The 21,988-nt window shown below is 42.7% G+C and overlaps 1 protein-coding gene across 4 annotated transcripts in view; it reads left to right on the top strand.

Annotated features, from left to right (window-relative positions):
* TPGS2 (tubulin polyglutamylase complex subunit 2) overlaps positions 1 to 21,988 on the top strand; it is a 91,402-nt gene that overhangs the window by 43,251 nt on the left and 26,163 nt on the right. For 2 of the 4 annotated variants that reach the window (XM_035724085.1, XM_035724084.1), the window contains 3 exons: positions 10,951 to 11,064; positions 12,787 to 12,947; positions 14,423 to 15,364. In XM_035724085.1, the coding sequence (XP_035579978.1) occupies positions 10,951 to 11,064; positions 12,787 to 12,947; positions 14,423 to 14,653 (506 nt within the window). In that variant the 3' untranslated portion in view covers positions 14,654 to 15,364. Of the gene's footprint in view, positions 1 to 10,950; positions 11,065 to 12,786; positions 12,948 to 14,422; positions 15,365 to 21,988 lie in introns of those variants that run through there. The other 2 variants (XR_004819627.1, XM_035724083.1) reach the window with 2 other exon arrangements.

Below are 21,988 nucleotides of genomic sequence, written 5' to 3'. Positions count from 1 at the left end.
TAAATAAACGAATGTTAAAGATTAATTTGACTCAACATTTCAGTATCAAGAGCTTTCAGAGAACATGGACTCTATAAGCAGCTCCCTTCCTCCCTCCAGGCTCTTCGCCATCTCGGATTCAAATGGCTGCTAAAAGCTATGAGCAACTGGGCATAAGTGAGGACTTTGTCAGTTAGAATTGTGTTTGGCTGCATATATCAGAAACCCCATTACAATGTCTAAACTAAATAGGAGTTTACTTTTCTCATAGAAATCTGGAACTAGACTGGTGCAGCTGTTTGAGGAAGTCAATGATAAAGTCTCCCTGTGGCTTCCTCCTGCACCAACCTTTGGATATGGCTTTCATCCTCATCACTGAGGAATGTGGGCTATACCTCCAAGCTTCCAGTCTGTGTTCCAGGGAGGAAAAAGAGTGAAAGGCAAAACAACAAAAACTGTCTTGTGGCAGAATCTCTCCCTTTTTATCAGGAAAACAATAGTTTTCTCAGAAGCTCCTCCCAATAGCCATTGGCCAGAACAGAGTTAAAAAGTTACCATAGCTGCAGGGGAATCTGAGGAAGTATGGTTAGCTGTGCCAGTGTTGTCCCCTCAAACAGAATTGGGGTTTAAGAAAGAAAGGGAGAATGAATGTTGACTAAGCAACTAGTACCTCCAATACTAAGACCTTGGGGTACATTGAAGTTCTGGCAGAGAGAACTGATGCAAGGCTTCTCCATCAACTGCACAAGCAGTTACACACTAGTACAGGCATCCCTTGGAGATATTGCAGGTTTGGTTCCAGATCACCCCAATAAGGCAAGTGCAAATGAATTTGTTGATTTCCCAGTGCATATTAAAGTTAGGGTTATACTATATTATGGCCTATTAAGTGTGATGTCTAAAAAAACAATGTACATACATTAATTAAAAAATACTTTATTGCTAACAAATGCTAACCATCATCAGCTTTCAGCAGTTTGTAATCTTTTTGCTGAATGGAGGGTCTTGCCTCCATGTTGATGGCTGCTTAATGATCAGGGAGGTGGGTTGCTGAAGGTTGGGGTGGCTTGGCAATTTCTTAAAGCAGTGAAGTTTGCTGCATTGATTGACACTTCCTTCCATGAATGATTTCTCTGTAGCATGCCGTGCTGTTTGATAGCATTTTACCCAGAGTAAAACTTCCAAATCGGTGTCTTTCTTCTCAGACCCTGCGACCATTTTATCAACTAAGTTTATGTGATACTCTAAATCCTTTGTGCTAATTTCAGTAGTCTTCATAGCCTCTTCCCCAGGAGTAGAAGCCATCTCAGGAAACCACTTTCTTTACTCATCCGTAAGAAGCAACTCCTCATCCATTCAGGTTTTCTCAGGAGATTGCCAGCAATTCAGTCACATCTTCAGGCTCTCCTAATTCTAGTTCTCTTGCTATTTCCACCACATCTGCAGTGACTTCCTCCACTGAAGTCTTGAATCCCTCAAAGTCATCCATGAGGGTTGGAATCAACTTCTTCTAGAATCCTCTTAATGTTGATAGTTTGACCTCTACCCATGAACCATGAATGTTCTTAATGGCACCTAGAATGGTGAATCCTTCCCAGAAGGTTTTCAGTTTACTTTCCCCAGATCTATCAGAGGAATCACTAGTGATAGCACTTATAGCCTTATGAAACATATTAAGTATTCAGACTTGAAAGTTGAAAAGACTCCTTGACCCATGGATTGCAGTATGGATGTTGTGTTAGCAGGCACGAGAACAACATTCATCTCATTGTACATCTCCATCAGAGTTCTTGGGTGACCAGGTGCATTGTCAATAAGCAGTAATATTTTGAGAGGAATCTTTTTTTCTGAACAGTTGGTCTCAACAATGGGCTTAAAATATTCAGTAAACCTTTGTTGTTCCATTTACAGAGCACAGGCAGAGTTGATTTTGCATAATTCTTAAAGGCCCTAGGATTTTCAGAATGGTCAGTGAGCATTGGCTTCAACAAAGTCAGCATCTGCAGTAGTCCCCACAAAGAGAGTCAGCCTGTCCTTTGAGGCTTTGAAGCCAGGCACTGACTTCTTTTCTTTTGCTTTGAAAGTCCTAGATGGCATCATCTTCCAACAGAAGAATGTTTTGTCTACATTGAAAATCTGCTATTTAGTGTAGCCACCTTTGTTAATTATCTTAGCTAGATCTTCTGGATAACTTGCTAGTTTGCCTTGCACTTTATGTTATAGAGACAGCTTTTTCCTCAAACCTCATCAACCAACCTCTGCTAGCTTCAGACTTTGTCAGCCTTGCTCTGGATTAAGCTTTGGCTTTTAAAGGCATGTTGTGGATGGTTTGATCTTTTATCCAAATCACTTAAAACTTTCTCCATATCAACTATAAGGCTGTTTTACTGCCTTATCATTCACGTGTTCACTGGAGTAGCACTTTTAATTTCCTTCGAGAACATTTCCTTTGCATTTGGCTATTTGGCACAAGAAGTCTAGCATTCAGCCTATCTCAGCTTTCAACATGCCTTCCTCACAAAGCTTAATCTTTCTAGCTTTTGATTTAAAGTGAGAGACATGCAATTCTTCCTTTCACTTGAACCTTCTAAGGCCTTTGTAGGGTTATTGATTGGCCTAATTTCATTACTGTGTCACAGGGAATAGAGAAGCCTGAGGACAGGAAGAGAGATGGAATGGCCAGTCAGTGGTGTTCAGAACACATACATTTATCAGGTTTGCTGCCTTCTGCAGGTGTTTTATGGCACCCCAGAATGGTTACAATAATATCAGAGGTCTTTGGTCAAGAAACTTCAGCAGGCACAAACTTCAGCAGCACCACATCTCCCAATCCCTGCATTTTGCAGGGCTTCAGTCTCTGCAGCAGTGACGATGATGGCAGCTGCAGTGGGCCCTGTGGAAGCCTGAGGGATGCCTTGTTGAGTGCCCCGACCATGCATACTTTGCAGATCCGTTTGGGCTGGCCTCTCCTGGCAGCGGGTCTCATTTTGCAAGCAGACTGGTGCATACCTTTAAAACACACCCCTTCCCTGGCTGGGGACCAAACATTGCCCACAATAGGCAAAGAGAGCCTCTGCAGATAACTGTAATGAAGGAAGAAGAGGCCAGGACACAAGAGGGCACGCACAACACATATAGGAGACAACCGTGAAGTGCCAGGTCCAGGGGACACTGCTTTAGGGAACTATAGAACTGCTTCTTCATAAGGCCATTACTTTCAAGAGCAAGCGATGTAGCTGATCTTCCTAACACACAGAAACAGACACAGAATTAGACAAAATGAGACAGAGGAATATGTCCCAAATGAAAGAACAAAGACAAAACCACAGCAAGAGACCTGAGTGAAACATTAAATAATATGCCTGATAGAGAATTTAAAGTAATGGTCATAAAGATACTTAATGGATTTGAGAAAAGAGTGGAGAACATCAGTGAGACCCTTAACACAGAGATAAAAAAGAATCAGAGATGAAGAACACAATAAATCAAATTTTAAAATGTACATGGTTGGAATAAATAGCAGATTAGAGGAAGCAGAGGAACAAATTAATGACCTGGAAGACAGAGTAATGGAAAGTAATCAGGCTGAACAAATGAGAGAAAAAAGAATTATCCGAAGTAAGAATAGACTTAGGGAACTCCGTGATTCCATCAAGTGTAAGAACATCGATATTATAGAGATCCCAGAAAAGAGAAAAAAAAGGGAGCAGAAAATTTATTTGAAGAAATAATAGCTGAAAACTTCCCAAATCTGGATAAGAAAACAGATATCCTGATCTAGGAAGCACAGAGACACCCCCCCCCCAAAATCAACCCAAGGAGGTCCAAACCAAGACACATAATTAAAATGGCAAAAAGTAGTGATAAAAAAATTTAAAAGCAGCAAGAGAAAAGATCATTACATACAAGGGAAACTCCATAAAGCTATGAGATTTTTCAGCAGAAACTTTGCAGGCCAGAAGCGGGTGGCATGGTATAGTCAAAGTACTGAAAGGATAAAATCTGTAGCTAAGAATTCTCTATCCAGCAAGTCTCTCATTCAGAATAAAAGAGAGAAAGAGTTCCTCAGATAAACAAAAATGAAAGGAGTTCATGTCCACTAAACCAGCCCTGCATGAAATATTAAAGGGGACTCTTTGAGTGGAAAGGAAAGACAATAATTAAGAATATGAAGAACAAAAGCAATAAAAATAAGTGTATCTGTAAAAATCAGTCAAGGGATTTGCAAAATAAAACTATGTAAAATATGAAACTATTATATATCTAAAATGGGGGGGAGGGAGCAAAGAATGGGTTCAAACTTAAAAGGTCATCATAACAAATAATGCAAAAGGTTGAAATATTGCAAGAATTACCAAAATGTAACACAGACACAAAGTGAGCAAATGGTGTTCGAAAAATAGTGCCAATAGACTTGCTCAACACAGCGTTGGTACAAACCTTCAATGTGTAAAAAAAAAAAAAAAAAGCATTATCTGTGAAGCACAATAAAGCAAAGCACAATAAAACAAGCTATGCCTGTACTGGAGGGATCCAGGAGCAAAGACTGGAAAGTGATGGGCCTTGGCAAGAGCCTGCCACTCAGAGATGTAGGGAGTCCTCACAAGAAAGGGAAAGGTTACATCTGCTTTCTATGTATGCTGGGACTTTTGAATGCCTCAAGGCAAAGAAATTGTTAAATAAGTAGACTGAATCTTCCCTGCCTTTGAGGTTGGAAGATAGAGGTGGACTGGATACTAGAGAGTTTTCAAGCAAAGGACACAGCTAGGGGTAGAGACCATATTGTCCTACATACCCATAGAGATAGAAACCACTTGGCCTTTTGGTACCTGCTGAGTTCATGCCTTTTAAGATAGTCCAGTAGTTAGACCCAAAGTCTTATAAAACCTAATTGGAAAAACACTGACTTTTTCAGGGTAGTCAACAATCAAAAAGAGGATGATCAGAAAGAAATATCAGGATATACAACTAGGCAAATAAAACTGCTTAGAGGACACAGGTGAAAACCTAAGTAAAAACAAGAATTAGGACAGTTAAAGACATTTAAGACAGCACAAAGGCTTCCTATAGAACAAAAGTAAAAATTCTCAATTGATGAATTGAAGAAGAGTATACATAAGATTGAGTTAGTAGCCTGATAAACCAAGTGCAAGATGTATTTAAAAGCACAGATAGATCGGGGCGCCTGGGTGGCTCAGTTGGTTAAGCGACTGCCTTCGGCTCAGGTCATGATCCTGGAGTCCCGGGATCGAGTCCCGCATCAGGCTCCCTGCTCAGCAGGGAGTCTGCTTCTCCCTCTTCCCTCCCCCCTCTCGTGCTCTCTCTCAAATAAATAAATAAAATCTTAAAAAAAAAAAAAGATCAATTTAAAGGGGAAATTATGAGGGGAAAGGTTGAAGGGTAAGAAAAATAGAAAATAGATCCAGAAGATCTTCTGTCATCATAACAGGTGCTCATAAAAAAGAAAAAGACCAGATAGAAAGGCAAGAAACACTGATAAAAGAAAATTTCTCTGCAAATTGAAAGGGCTCTCAGAGACCCAGATTGGACTGATGAGAAAAGAGACACCTAGGTGTTGTATAATGCGGAAAAGAATTACAGGCTTCTAGGCAAAAATAACTTGTGAAGAAATAATAATCAGACTGATACCAGACTTCTCTCTTGTGGCAGTGGAAACTAGAGATAGAAAGCACATACATGTTACTGAGCAACAAGGAGTACAAATCTAGAGTCCTATGTATACAGACCAAACACACCTTCCAGTTTATTAAAAAAAATATGGAAGGATTTGTAAAACTTCAAGAACATTACTCCTCTAACCAGAAGACAAATGAGACTGAATGGAGGTCCCAAAATGTGGGAGAAAAGGAAACAAAGGATCAGTGACCCTCCCATGAAGGGGTTATGCATGCATTTAATCTTAAGAGATAGGAATCTATCAAGATAGCAATGTGTTGTATAACTTTATTTTTAAAGATTTTATTTGAGAGCCAGCACAGGCTGGGGGAGGGGAGAGAGGCAGAGGGAGAGGGAGAAGTAAATTCCCCGCGGAGTGCAGAGCCAGATGTGGGGCTCAATCCCAGGACCCTGAGATCATGACCTAAGCCAAAGTAAGATGCTTAACTGACTGAGCTACCCCAGGTGCCCCTGTGTTATGTAATTATTACTTAAGAGCTTTTGGGGGGCAGCTGGGTGGCTCAGTCAGTTGAGCATCCAACTCTTGATTTTGGCTTAGGTTAATGAGATTGAGCCCCACATCGGGCTTTATGCTCAGCAGGGGTCTGCTTCTCTCCCTCACCCTCTGTCCCCCCACTTTGCCCCTACCCCACAGGCACGTGCTCTCAGAAATCTTTAAAAAAAAAAAAAAAAACGCTTGGAAAGAAGGACACAGTGCAAGGAATATTGTAAAACCTACTGTAGTTGATGCTTGAGCAATGTGGGGGTGAAGGGCACTGACCCTCCATGTAGTCAAAAATCCTAATAGAACTTTTTACTCCCCCAGAACTTAATTACTAATAACCTACTATTGACTGGAAGCCTTACCAACAACAATCAATTATCACATATTTTGTATGCTATGTGTAATATACACTATTCCTACAATAAATTAAGAGAAAAGTAAATGTTATGGAAATCGTAAGGAAGAGAAAATACATTGACAACACTGTAAAAAAATCCATGTATAAGTGAGCCCATGCAGTTCAGTCGTGTTGTTCAAGGGTCAACTGTATACTGTTTCAGCTAAACCTAAAAGAAAGAGGAAAGATGTAAAAGTGTTATGGGTTAAATTATGCCCCCCCATTCATAAAATGAAGTCCTAACCCCCAGTTCAGAATGAATGTGATCTTATTTGGAAATAGGGTTATTGCAGATATAAGTAGTTAAGATGAGGTCATACTAGAGTAGGGTGGCCCCCAATCCAATATGACTGATGTCCTTAAAGACATTTGGAGATACAGGAAGAATGCCATTTGAAGATGAAGGCAGAGATGGGTGGGACTTCTATACATTAAGGAAAGCTTAAATTTGCCAGTCAACTACCAGAAGCTAGGAGAGAAGCATCGAACAGATTGTTTCCCCACAGCCATCTAAAGAACCAATTCTGCCAACACCTTGATCTTGGATTTGTAGCCTCCAGAACTGTGAGACTACAAATTTCTGTTGTTCAAGCCACTCAGTTTTGGTACTTGGTTACAGCAGCCCTAGCAATTAATATGTAGAGTGTTCTTGGGGTCTTTAATAGTAGAAAAGGTAGGACAAAGGAGGAAAAGAAGCAGAAAGTGGAAGGTCTCCTCCTACTACAGGGAAGAAATAGTACACCTTGTTGGGGGAAACAAGAGTGTCTTGTTTGAGCTTTCTATTTTTGTATAATAGATTACCACAAATTTAATGGCTTAAAACGCCACAAATTTATTATCTAACAGTTTCATGAGTCAAGAATTCAGCCACTAATAAGTAAGGTCTTCCACTTAGGGTCTTTAGGCTAAAATGAAAGTGTCACCTGGTGCTATGATCTCATCCAAGGCACAGAGGCCTCTTCCAAGCTCACTAGTAGTTGGCCTTAGTTTCTTGCAGTTGTGGGACTTAAGTCCCTATTTTCTTGCTGGCTTTTAGCTAGGGCTCACTCTCAGCATCTTTAGGCTCCCCTTAGATTCTAGCCACGTGACCCTCTCACTACATCGCAATTTACTTCTCAGTCAGCAGCGAAATGCCTCTTCGGTTTGCTGCAACAGTCTCCTATCATGTAAGCTAATCAAGGGAGTGACTACTACATCATATTCGCAGATCCTGACTATATTCAAGGGCAGGAGGTCCTGCAAGGTATAGATACCAAGGAGCAGGAATCTTGAGGGCCTTAGAATTCTGCATCCCACACTCGGTTAGGAGAAATAATGGTCTATTGTTTTCAGATAAGGGTAAAGTCTTATTGATCTAATCATACAAACAAACAAAAAAAACAGGAAGATAACCACTAAAGGAATAAAAATCTACCTTAAATCTCCAACCTAATAAGGGAATATTGAATCATAGGAGGAAAAATAAGAGAAAAGAAGGGGCGCCTGGGTGGCTCAGTCGTTAAGCGTCTGCCTTCAGCTCAGGTCATGATCCCAGGGTCCTGGGTTCAAGCCCCATATCGGGCTCCCTGCTCAGCGGGAAGCCTGCTTCTCCCTCTCCCACTCCCCCTGCTTGTGTTCCCTCTCTCGCTGTGTCTCTCTCTGTCAAATAAATAAAATCTTTAAAAAAAAGAGAGAAAAGAAGAAACATAAATTAGGAAACAAAACATTAGGAGAAATAAGACTGATCAATCACGATATTAAATGTGCTGGGATTAAATCTCCCTTTTGAAAAACAAAGACTGTCAGATTGATATAAAAAGCAAGCTCATCTATGTGTTATTTTTAGGAGCATACTTAAACTGACGAAGAGATTTCCTCTTCTGCAAATTAGGTAAACAGGTAATTCAGAGAAGCCTTCCTACCAAAGACAACTGAGAAGTCAGCAAAATATAAAAACCACCTTGCTAAAAACATCAAAGAGCTAACAGGATGATGAGGTAATATCAGATCAAAATCCAGAAGACAGAAATCCAGGGGAGAAGAGATTCAGTATTTGAGATACATTGATTGCCCTTCTTACAACAGGCTATGAGGATGCTGGAAAGCTGTGAATTTGCCCCATTTTGAGACCAGGGGAATAAAACAGAGTCCAGGCCTTACAAAGGATGGCACCCATAAAAACTACCTACTTTTGGGGTTGGCACCATGAAGAGCAGTACCCAGGAGACAGAAAAAAAACAGAAGTAACCATTGTAAGTCATCTGTGTGGCCCAGAAAATGTTAAATTGGAAAATTAGACTAAATTGACTCCAGGTTATTAATCTCCTCAGGGGCCTAGCAGAAACAAATTCACTCTAGAGAAATGTTCTAAAATTGATTGTCTTAATGGTTATATAACTGTAAATATACTAAAAACCATTAAATTGTGTACTTCAAATGAGTAAGTGGTATGGTAGGTGAATGATCTCAATAAAGCTCTTATATAAAAAAGAAAATTCTACCCTAGAGGAGGATAACAGTATCTTAGACCTCAAATTGTTTTTATAAATAATTTTTCAAAAACACTTCCTTCTAAAAAATAACTAGGCACATGAAAAAACACAATGCCATGAACAAAACTAGCACAAATAACAGGTAACAAGAAAGAGATCCACTGGTACTCCCAAGAGTGAAATTATTTGGCACAACAATGTGCTAATGCATACATGGGGATAAAACTAAACTAAAATTTCAGTGAGAAACTAAAAATAGTGACATTGCATATTTGGCAAAAAAGGAAGCAGAAGATTCAAATACTGACTTCCTCCTCCTGGTAATGGCAGAGTACCTTTTACCAAGTCAAGACTACTCGAAACTCTGGGAAAACTTTAAGGACAATGACCTAAAAAGATTGGAGAATAACCAAAAATGAGCAGAAACTGGAGTGACATCTACAAATGGCGGAAAGGAGTTTCCTATTTTGTAATTTTTCACCTGCAGGCAGACCCCAGTTGGCATCAGTCAGGGCAAGGCTGCTGAAACTTGGTGGGACCCTACAGTCTACACTTTGGATCTCACCCAAGATGGAAGTCACAGACCTAATTTTTTTTTTAAAGATTTTATTTATTCACGAGAGACAGAGAGAGAGAGAGAGGCAGAGGGAGAAGCAGGCTCCCAAGGAGCAGGGAGCGGGACTCGATCCCAGAACCCTGGGATCATGACCTGAGCTGAAGGCAGACACTTAACCATCTGAGCCACCCAGGCACCCAGTCACAGACCTAATTTATCTGCCCTCCTGGAACAACAACAGAGAAGATATATAAAAATGGATTTCAAGACACTGACCATCGGGCAATGAAGGACAATGAGCCTGAGAGATGGAAATAAAGAAGGGGAACCTCAGCTTAAGACTCAAGAGTTTTCCAGTCCACAGTGTAGAGCCAGGAAGCCAGACAGAACCTTTCATACTCCATGAGTTGAGGACCACATGAAATTAAGAAGAGTATTAAAGTGGGAAGGGAAGGCCATGTTTAAAACATTTTTTTAGTTAGAAATGTAAATATTTATGCATTTGTATAAAATTATATGTATGGCAATATGTAAGTAAAAAATAGTCTTTTTATAGACTTTGTTTTATCCAGTCTCTCCTAGGTTTGTAAACTCTCACCCTCAGTTACTAATACTCATCTTTATTACATAATAGCTGTAACGAAAGAAGCAGGAAAGTTTCTGATGCTTGTATTTCTAAAAATGTCTCTTTTTCCTGGTACTCCATTGTATTTAATTATTAGGTATTTCTAATTGAGCCAGGCTTATCATTAATTATAATGTAATTAATATTAAATATTATACATACATTTTAGACCAAGGAAAAGGGATTCTAATCAAAAGATCATAAAGTGCTATAAATAAGGGGAAAGCAATTATCTGGGAAAAAGAGACGTCAACATCAGGCCAAATTACTTTGCCTTTATGTATTCCCACTTCAGCAAGTTCAGTTTGTATTCCTTGTGTCACCTTCCCCTAGATTCTGTGACACTGTGATAGAGAAGCCCAGACAGAAGGCTTAGCCCATGGATAAGATCCTGGACATTTAGAGTATAGAATTCATTTGGGGGGCGCCTGGGTGGCTCAGTCAGTTAAGTGTCTGACTCTTGGTTTCGGCTCAGGTCATGTCATGATCTCAGGGTCCTGTGCTCAGCGGGGAGTCTGCTTGAGGATTCTCTCTACCCCCCCCATACTCGCTCGCTCTCTCTCTATCTCTCTGAAATAAATCTTTAAAAATTTCATTTGGCTCACATTGGAAATAGTAGTTAAGAATATGTCTGAGATAAGGCTTTTTCCCTTTTTTTTCCCCCCTACCCTAGCAATGCTGGATAAGTATGTGTTTGAGTTGAGTATGTTTGAACATAACTATTAACTTCTGGGTTTGCAGCCAGTGAGAACCAGCCAGAGAAGCCTCACTTTGATTCTCGCAGTGTGATATTTGAGCTGGATCCTTGCAATGGGAATGGGAAGGTTTGCCTTGTCTACAAAAGAGGGAAACCAGGTAAGAATCATTGACAAGCATGGTCCTGCAGTTGGGTGTGGCATGGATGACCCTGCTCTGCAGTCACGACACAAAAGGCAACTCCTCTGGACCCATGAGGTGCGGCCAGGTCTCTTGGTGATGTAAAGACCCAGAAAGCCCCTTTGGTCCTCCTTGAACATCCCCTTCTTGGCCAATCGCTAGAGTCTTTAAGCTGTCATCATTTGTGAGTTACTGCAAAATAATGGGAGTACGAAAATAAGTGAGTAAAAACTAAAAGAAATAGTCATTGTGTTTATAGACTCCTGTAGCAGGCTCACGCATTAGAAAAGCATCCAGGAAAAGCATTATCTTTCCTGTATACTTCTCTCTGTAGGCAAGTTAACAACCTATAAACCTGAATGAGTAGACCTCAATCTAAGACCTCAGATGAGAAATCAAGAGGGAAAGTCTCTGGTCCCCAGAGCAGCAGCTGTCACCAGTTCAGGCCCTGCCCTGGGGATGGTGGACAAGGCCCAGCCCTCTTCACGTAGCTCTCAGTCTGTCAGGGTGAGAAAATAGAGATGCCAGGATTTTACCCCTAGAGGAAGGAGGGACCGACTTTGCAAAGTAGCCTTTCATCCACATCTTGGGTTATACGGAGGGGTGGGGCAGGAGGGGTTGTGGGGTAAGGGGAACATCCAGGCGAAGAGACTGGGTAAAGCTATGCCATGGGAAAGTGCAACTGATTTGGAAGGCATGACAATTTCAAATCATAGGGCTACCTGGTTCATCCTGTGGGTGAGGAGTTGAAGCCAGAAGCCATGCACAGCTTGGAAGGAGTTGGGACATGGCAGTGGGAAGTCCAGGTTGTTCAGTAAAGGAACGGCCGAATTGAGGTGGAAATGCCTGTTTGCACAGGCAGTCTTGGAAGAGGAAGAGACTGGAGGGTGTGGGCCACTGAGGGAGCCATTACAGCCATCAGACAGGAGACGAACTAGAGGCCTGCGGGAGGAACGAAAGGTGAGGAGTGAGTGCGAGGCTGGAGCTGCTGTGACCATGCCTGTTTCAGTTCAGCCCGGACCTCCTGCAACAGCACAGGCAGGATCCAGGACAGGAGCTGGTCTGCGCTCCCCCACAGTGGCTGCTCACAGCCCTTCAGGTTCCTGATGGAGACCCCCTCAGAAAACCAGAGCCTTGGGGAGCCTGGGGGGCTCAGTCGGTTAAGCAGCTGCCTTCGGCTCAGGTCATGATCCCAGGGTCCTGGGATCGAGCCCCGCATCGGGCTCCCTGGTCACTGGGGAGTCTGCTTCTCCCTCTCCCTCTGCTGCTCCCCCTGCTTGTGCTCTCTCACTCGTGCTCTCTCTCTCTCCAATAAATAAAATCTTAAAAAAAAAAAAAAAAGAATCAGAGGCTTTCAGAGTCTGTCTCCATCAGGAAAGCTGAGACCCCAGTCTGTCCCCACTGAGGCAGGAGGCTGCTGAATAGTCAGCCTGAATGCACAGATGGCCAACGCCCAGCGCACAAGTCAGTCGGCTGACTGATCAGGGATTTGTACAAGAAGACCAGTAAAACCCCTAACAGTGGCCACGGGAGCATGGCCTGGAGGTTGAAAGGGGTAAAAAGGAACTCTTACTTGTATTTTACATCCTTCCACTATTAGAATTTCTTTTTTTTTAACCATGAGAGTATATCGACTTTACAGATAGAAGGAGAAAAGTATTATGCCATCCGTTCATTTCTTCCGTTCATTTGCTATTTCAGCGTTAGCCCAAGACGCTGAGATCTGGTTCCTGGACAGAGCGTTATACTGGCATTTTCTCACCGATTCCTTCACTGCTTACTATCGGCTGCTCATCACGCACCTGGGCCTGCCGCAGTGGCAGTACGCCTTCACCAGCTATGGCATTAGCCCACAGGCCAAGGTAAGGGAGAAACACGTGCCATCTCAAACTGTGGACTGTATCAGAATCTCTGAGGAAGTACTTAAATTGCAGAGTCCCAGCTTCCCCGTCCCATTCAGAAGACCTGGGGTGGAGCCCAGGAACCTGCATTTTCATTAAGCAAGGCAGATGGCGCCAGTGTAGGTGGATAGCCTCACTTAATATTGAACTAAGTGGTTCCCAAACTTGGCTGATCCTCAGAATCACCTGGGAGTTTTCTTTCTAATTAAATTTTATTGGGGGCTTAGGTCTGAGTGTTGGTTTTAGATAGGCAGTGCGTGCACACATGAAGAGTGGAAAGTCAGTCTTATTCCCAGGCTCTCCAGCCTCCCAGCCTCCCCCAGAGGCAGCCACTGTTTGCATTTTTCTTGTGCTTTTTGCAGGGTACTTTACTGCATAGAAAGCATACATGCATATGATTTTTGGTTCCTTTTTTTTTTTTTAAGATTTTTTTTTTTATTTGAGACAGAGAGAATGAGAGAGAGAGAGAGAGAGCACATGAGATGGGGGAGGGTCAGAGGGAGAAGCAGACTCTCTGCCGAGCAGGGAGCCTGATGCGGGACTCGATCCAGGGACTCCTGGATCATGACCTGAGCCGAAGGCAGTCGCTTAACCAACTGAGCCACCCAGACGCCCGGTTCCTTTTTTCTAAATCACAAGTGCACTACTCACATCGTTATGCACCTTCTTTTCACTAACACTCCATCTTGGGGTTCATTCCCTATCAGTACATACAGAACTGTCCTTTTTAGTGATACAGAATATTCCATTGTATGGATGTGCCTTGCTTATATTACAGATCTGGGCAACATTTCAAACATAGAGTTGCCTGGTAATGTTCATATACCCCCTAGTTTGAGACCAGGCATGCCTGGAAGAACTTTGGCTGGGGTGGCAGTGAACTAGGGACTCAGCTCCATGTATGTATTCATCTGGTGAGCCTCACTTTGCCCAAATGTCACCTAACATCCATCCAGTCAACATCATGAGGTCAATAAATGTGATGCTCTTTGCCCAGAAGGGGAAAGGAGCACCAGCACCGGCAGCTTCCCTCAGGGCCTGCCACTGGCCCTGTCATGCACCTTCTCTGGGAAGGTGCTGCCATAGCCACCTGATGGGCAGTGGCTGCCATGAGGACAGAACAATTAGAAGGTCACTGATGATCTGGGACCTAATCCCCATGCTCAGGGCTCAGTAGATCAGAAGGAAGGAAGTTTACTTGCATTCTTAGTCCTTGTGCTGAATTTATTTTAAAGGTTATGAGACCTAATAAAGCAATGTGTGTGCCATCACTTTCACCTCAAGGACGTGCTAACAGATTTTCGAGGCAGTTTTTCATAAAAACTTTTGTTCTCTTTGCCTCACTCCCCACCTCTCTACCTCTGGGTCTCCACTAAAGAGCATAAACAATTGCCTTTCTCCTTCGAATTTTGACCTCTCCCAATTCTCCCTTACAGCAGTGGTTCAACATGTATAAACCCATCACCTACAACACAGACCTACTTGCAGAAGAGACCAACTGCTTCGTGAACAAGCTGGATCCCAGCAAAGTGTTCAAGAGCAAGAACAAGACCTTAATCCCCAAAAAGAAAGGGCCAGTCCAGCCTGCAGGTGGCCAGAAAGGGCCCCTGGGTCCTCCCACCACCTCTAAATCCTCTTCTAGCCCTGGAAACCCTGTCCGGAAATGAGCACCCCAACCTCCCCGCCAGCCCTACAGCAACGATTTCCAGGCACGGATGGCCCAAGCCTCAGATTCTGTGAGTGGCACCATAGGCCTTTTCCCATCTGCGTGAGCCAAGTCCTAGGCCCTTTACCCCCGTTGGCATTAGCCAGGAGTTCAAGGGCATACTCAGGTCTCCCCCAGAGTCCTTTCCTCAGCCCTTGCCTCTGAGAGCTGTGGAGAGTTTCAGAACTTGTTTAAGTAGTTAAATAGAGCTGCTAAGAGTTTTCCTCTCTTTCCACCCCCAACCGTCTACACCCCGCAGCAGGGATTAGAGAAATCCCCTGAAGAAACCACTGATTTTGACCCATGAGGCATTAGAACTGTGCTGTTCAGTTGGTAATCACTAGCCAAAGGTGGCTGTATAAATAAAAAACTCAGTTTGTCAGTTGCATTAGCCACATTGTGAGTATTCATGTGGCTGGTAGCTTCTGTATTCAACAGAGATAATGGAACATTTCCATCATCACAGAAAGTTCTGTTGGGCAGCACTGCATTAGAATATTTTCATGCTGTCCTTACTCAGATCAGTTCAGTTTTGTTAGGGAATGTGGATACCTTAATTTGATGGGTCATAATGTTCCATGGAAATTCTTGAAGGTACAGTTGTGTATGTTCTTTTTATTTTTCATAACTCTCACTGGTCCTTTTCAGTTTCCTATAAAGTTTGTTGTTTCCAGTTTTGCAGTGTGATGTTTATACATTACCAAAACTATCTTAGTTTTTTTTTTTTTTTTTAAGAGGGGGTAATTCTCTACTTGAACCATTTAAAAACGAAAAGCAAAGTCCCAAGCGCTGTTTTACAGGACTCCACATAAAGAGTTCTTATGAAACCACTGTTGACAAGAGCTTTCCACCTGCCCTGCCTACTCCCAGCTCTCAGTAATTCATGCAGTGGCAGAAAGGGACAAAGAGGGACCAAGCTATCAAGGATAACAGCTCAAGTTTGGTCTATTAGAAGAATTTTTCTGCCAGAACTGATCAAATGAAAAGGAGAGCCAACAGCACCAGATCAGTGAGTCCAGCATTGTGGCTGCTGGTCCAAGACCAGTCAAAGTTAGAAGGGGTTTGAGCAGGCGGGTCACCGTCTACTACAGCAGGCCGGCCTCTAGGGCTGATGCATCCCCTGAATCCCTTTGGAGTCAGTCCTGGCCCTGTTCCAGTTTTCACAGGTATAGCCGCAGAGGAATCAGAGTGCAGCGGTGCCCTTCACATCACTGGCAGTCCTCAAAAGGCTATAGAATAGAGAAGGAGGGGGCTCCGCAAAGGAAAGGAGAGCAGTGAAGAGCCGGGCTGGCTACCTGAGTGCAGGACCCAGTGCCAAATGAAGATGGGGGGGCCTCGTGTCCAAAAATTAGGAAAATAGTACCATTAAAAGTACTAAAATGTTCTCACTTTCTTCCGTGGTATCTCTCACATCTTGTTGTGGGTTTTTACTTGCTACTTAGTGCTGTCCTAAGTAACGAAAAATTTAAATTCTAAATCATTAGCATTAATTTTATTCCTCTTTATAGTACACCATTCCAGTTTTAAATGCAACTAGAAGAGCAGAGAACTCATGCAGAATCACCAAAATTAAACAAGTTACATTTCATAGCTTATGTATACATGTGGTGTATATATATGTATTTTGTCCTTATTAGGAAACACTCCAAAAAAAAAAAAAACCTCGCTCAACTATTATTTCACTTCTTGATATGTACACATTCTATCAACATTCTTGCAGCTTACTGATGAGTAAGGAAGGACTAAAAGAAAAACTAGGAGCTGCCCTATGTTTTCTTTTTTCCTAAGTCATCATTTTCAGCAGATGTGGGTGGCTAACGAAGGAAAATGACACGAGTAAACTAAAAACTTAAAAGTAACATGAGTAGAAAAAGGATATGACCGGGTTCCACGGTCATTCATGCTTAGAATGCCATTACCTTCTTTTCGCATTCAAATCAAGTCTGGTTCAAATGGAAAGCATGGCCTCTTGGGGCTCTCAGTGCCCCCACTTACTCAGTTGTAGGAATAACTTGCTTATGCTTTGAATCTCTTCTCAACCGGGACATGGTGGGTCTGCTGGAATTCTGTGCACGCAGGCACCACGACGGCTCTAAGTGAATGGGGTGGTGGGGAACAGTGGACACACTGCATGGATCTCCTCTGCTCCTGTGTGTGTGCCTTTGTCTTACCAGACTTCACTTACAGAACACAAGTTCAAAGACAAAATTAAGAACTTCAGACAGTGACAGGAGAGCATTCAACCACATGTGAGGCCCACTGAGTGTGGGGCCCTCTGTGATGACTCTGGCCACGTGCCTGTGAAGCCGCCCCCAAGAAGAAGGAAGGGAGCTCTCCTGGTGAAAGACGCAGACAACCTGTAAGGGGTGTGTGCTATGTGGGGAGAAAACTCACCCATGAGATTTATGTTTCGAAACGAAAGCAATTTAAATGGCAAGAGGCTCTACTGTAAATCAGCTGCCCAAGAAAAAGATAACTATGCTGGAATCACAAAATCACAAAATCACAATGCATTGATGTAGTTAAGATTGTGCATAACGTGCCACATCTTCATGCTTCTTGAGTCCGATAGCAGGGAAGTACCCAAGCCAAGGACAGGACTGATGGGGGGCTCCTTGCACATAATAATCCAGAGGATCTATCCCTTGAAGCTGTGCCTCCCCAAATTTGAACATGCATCAGTGTCACTGGACTTGTGTGTAGAAAATCAGATACATTTTCAAATCCCACTCAGACCCAATAAATCAAAATTGCAAGGAAATACCAGGACTTTTACTCAACTGCAACTGTGATAATAACGCTTACCAAATCTAAAGCTTTCTACTTAATGGGTCTAAGTGGTTGTGCTTTCACTGCATGGAGAAGAACTCTAAATCTGTTTTTCATCTAGAAAAGCATGTACAATGATTGAAACAGAAGGGCCAAGGGACCCTGTGTGAATACATGTATTTTTTAAACCTTTTATTATGGAGAATTTTAAACATTTACAAAGATAGTTAGAATAATGAGCCCATGGATACATCACCCAGTTTAAGCAATTCTTAAGACCAAACAAATCTATATATCTGGTCTTTGCCCTTCCAATTTTAATTTTTTATATAATTCCATTTTAACTTACCTGTTGACTTTTAAGTTACAGTTCTTCGCATTACACTTTTAACAGTTGCTCTAAGGATTACAATATTCTGTTTCCTATTGAATGCAGTACCCACTCAGACACAGCATCCCTAAGTAGCCATATTTGTGTAGTAGAACTCTGGCCCCCTGATTGCAGGTCACTGGACAGTAGGTGGATACCAATTTAAATTGACTACACTTTAACCCTTTGGGTCTTGTGATGCATTCTCTTCTTTGGTTTAAGCTAACCCAGACTGGATTGTTCTTCTAGCTGAGCATGCCCTGGTTAATACACAGCCTCTATTATGGAGCAATTGTGAAGATTTTAAATCAGCTAATTGGTGAGGAATCCGAATAGTCCCTTCTTTTTCCCTTCTTCCTTTATAATGTGACTCCAACCTTTGTTTCTAGCCATTCACTTTCTGTATGGGCCATCTGGTTCTGTCTTCTGATCCACTCACTTTCCTTGCAAAACACAAGCACGGTTTCCTACCTGCCAGTGCAGGCCAGATGTCCCTGCTCTGCCTCCCAAGGTCCTGCTCCAGTCTACTCCACCTCAGAGTTCTCCATGAAGCCTAGTCCAGCAGCAGAGCCCTCTCTGGGGCAGAGTGCCACACACCGGTACCACTCAAGGAACCTTGCGTCATCTTGCCTTGTTACCTGTCTTCAGTGGTTGGTGAGACAACGACTGTGTGTTACTTTGGCAAGCCATGCTGCTTGGTGTGGAACTCCATGAACCATTAAAGGATTAAACTTCAAATCAATTAATACATAATTTTATGCTAAATCAAGAGCTGCCTCATACTTAAGTCCAGGATAGACCAGTAGGAACAGACAACCAAGCAAAGCAATAAGAAAAAAGCACTGTGAAATGCTGTTAATTTAAATGTTTATGGAAATTGTGAAAAGGCAGCCGCCACTTTATTTTAGAAGCAGGACACTTTAGTTCAGCTCACAGACCACCTCTATCTGAAGACCCTGCCATAACAAAATCTGTGGCTGATATTCCAAAGTTTTGGCATCCAAACAATATCTCCCCGATGGCCTCTTGTCACTCACTGGCTGTGGCTCAACATCTTTTATCAGATAATGTGCCTTGATTTGTGGTTTCAGATATGTAATCTTTGTGATAACCCATTCTTACATTTTTTTATAGCACCTAGCACCCAGGCCTTGCCCAGTACCCACCTGTGGTACGCATAGCACACAGAACGAAAGACCATCTAACTGGTTGTCTTTGATATCCACCCAGCTAGTTTCACGCAGATAAAATGTGAGCAGGCTTCCTGGATGAGAAGGTGAACTGCAGTAGGGAGGACCAACCAGAGGGCGACATGGTGAGAACAAGCAGTGCAGGAACTGAAATAGTGCTTTATAAAGCTTTATTGCAAAGTGGACTTAGCTCTCGTCAGAGATGTGTGCCCAGCCACAGCTGAGTTATCACAGGGAAGTTCGCACAGCCCTGATGGGGACTCAGGAGAAAGCGCATCTAGGCAGATCCGTCAGGGAGGAGAGTGCATATTTGATTGCACCAAATGCCAATCATATGGCACTCTCCTTTGAGGACAAAAATTCCCAAGGCTCAGAACACAACATGGGCAGCGAGTAGACATAGTTTTGTAGACATGGTTTTAAGTTCTTGGAGTAGACGTAGTCAAAAGCAGTTTTATACACAAATTTTACAAAAAAAAAAACCTTATGTAAAATGAATAAAACAGTAACAAAGTATATACAAAGGTGTATTCTCTCACACCTGTGCTATCCAATACACTAGCGACCAACCCCCACGTAGCCATCTAAACATAAATTCCTATTCCTCAGTCTCTAGCCGCATGTCAAGTGTTCAGCAACCACCTATGTCTAGTGGCTACCATACAGAATGGTGCATATATAGAACATTTCTATCACCACAAAAAGTTCTACAGGGCAGCCCTTGGACCGCAAGGAACTTGTCTTCACCTTAGAATTCTCAGAATAATTCTGTTGCAAAGCCCTTTTATACTCATACCGTACTCAATAAATTACCTGAAGACACTCTTTTTCTAAGTAAGACACTGCATCCTTTCCTACTATGTAGTCTTTTTATAACTCCTGTCTCACAGGGACAGCCAGGGATCAGTGGGCATGTCACTGCACATTGGAAAGGCACAGCGGGCTGTGCAGGTTCTGGGCTTTGCCCTGTGTGGCAGTCAAAGGCCGCCAGGCAGCTCAGCCTCTTGGCCTCTGCAGTGTCCAGCATGGAAAGCAGACAGAAATGAAAGAGCAAGTTTCTGCATCTTGGAGCCGCTTATCTCCTCTGCCCTTACAGGACCTGGTGGGCCTGACTTTGAGAACACCCTCCTGAGGTCAGAAATAAGGAAGAACATTTCTCAAAATACCTACCATTCCTCTGGAGGGTGGTTACCTTTTTTCACAGCCTAAAGCCCAGCAAAGAATAGCTTGGAGACCAACCAGAGCAGGGACACCAACAGCCCTCAGAATAGTTCAAGTCCAACTAAGGGAGAGACCGCATCCTTCAAGCAAAAGCTTCAAATAAAGGACCAACTACTAAGGGCAAGATTAAACTTCTGGAAAACCCGCTTACCTTTACCAGGGCTCCAGTTCCCAACTGTCTACTTTAAAACTTTATTTGTAAATAAGGTTATCCCTTAGGAGAGAGGTGCAAGTGGATTGCTCTTGAGGGTGCATTTACATGTGTGGAAGTTCGTGAGGCACTTCTCCCACGGATGGCTCTAGGCCATGGCCACACACAGGTTCTGGAATAGAGTATTAGGATTCCAGAATATAGGCTTACTAAGCAACTTTAATAAGAAAACTTTTTTCCTTTAAACATTTGGACTAAAATGGACTACTGTGGCCTTAATTACTATCTCTACAAATCATGTGTTAGACCATTTTAAAAAAGTAGGAAATCACCTTCAATATTATCCACTAAAAACAGGAAGAATTCAGTCAAGCACAAGACAAATCCAAAAATTCGTCTTCTATCATTTTTTCATGAATACAACCTTAAAAAGTTTAATATAACCCAAGGGTGAACTTCTATATACATTCGTTGATTCAGGACGTTGTCAATTTCCACAACCTTTACAATTTCAGGACCGTTTTTCTTCCAAAGAGATACAAATTATTCTTTTTCATACCACCTGCTGAGAGGGGCTGCTGGATTAGGACCCATTTCCTTCCACTGAGACTGCATTTCTAAGGTTGGGTTGAGGTGAGAACCAACTTTATTCCCTTGTCATTTCCGATCTTACGCCTTAATCTTCTAAATCAAGAAGGGCTCTGGTGCTGATTGAATTGCTCTAATCCTGAAGCCATGTCTACCACCAGCTGCTGTGTACTGAGTTCTAGTAAAGATGACCTTGTCTAAATCACTGTATCATCTAGGACATTTTTTTCAGAGACCAGATAAAGCAGCTATAAAAGCTTTCCCTAGCACCTAGCTCTTTCTGTATAGCTACCACATTTTTAATCTTATTTGGAAGTTGAGGTTTGCAGAAGTATAATTATTCCATCGGGTACACAGTTTAAGTATTTTTAGGACAGGAGGACTGTCTCCATTTCCTAGCCCACTTCCCTGCCCAGATGCATCTGGCTGTCCATCCCTGGAGCCCCCTTCCAGAGAGTAGTGCAGGTTTAAAAGCATTCCTAGGCAGAGGCTATTAAGGGGCAGAGAGTCAGAAGAAAATTGAGCTTTCTAGTTTATTTTCTGAAAGTGCAAGAGCCAAGGCCCTGCTTAGCTGGGTCCACCAAATAGTCCCAAGGACTGCAGTAACCTCTCCTAGTATAGGAAGACCCGCTGCTGAGACCGTAACAGAAGGTGCCCTACTTACCTTGTGGTTGGTTTAATGTTGTGTATCTGTAATATGCTGTGCAGGTTCTCTCCGGAATATCTTTTCTATTTGACCAAAACCCATCTCTCCCCATTTCCACCTAAATCAGATAACTTCTAGATTATATTAAAATGAATAGAGGAAATAGACATCAGCTGTCTAGCCCCTCTAATAGGAGATGAGGAGGTGAGTGTGCCTGAGTCTCTGCAGACATGGTGACTGATCCATGCAAGCCTCTTCCCGCCCCACCAGCCGCAAGCAAGGAACCTGCAGCATCCAGCCCTGGACGTGCAATGGGCCCAGCACACACTGATCCTACATAATCCTGATGAGCGGGGTGTCAC

The sequence above is a fragment of the Zalophus californianus genome, chromosome 14 (assembly GCF_009762305.2).
Source record: "Zalophus californianus isolate mZalCal1 chromosome 14, mZalCal1.pri.v2, whole genome shotgun sequence".
NCBI lineage: Eukaryota > Metazoa > Chordata > Mammalia > Carnivora > Otariidae > Zalophus > Zalophus californianus.
The sequence above is the reverse complement of the archived record's forward strand: the minus strand, read 5'-3'. Positions and strand labels throughout refer to the sequence as shown.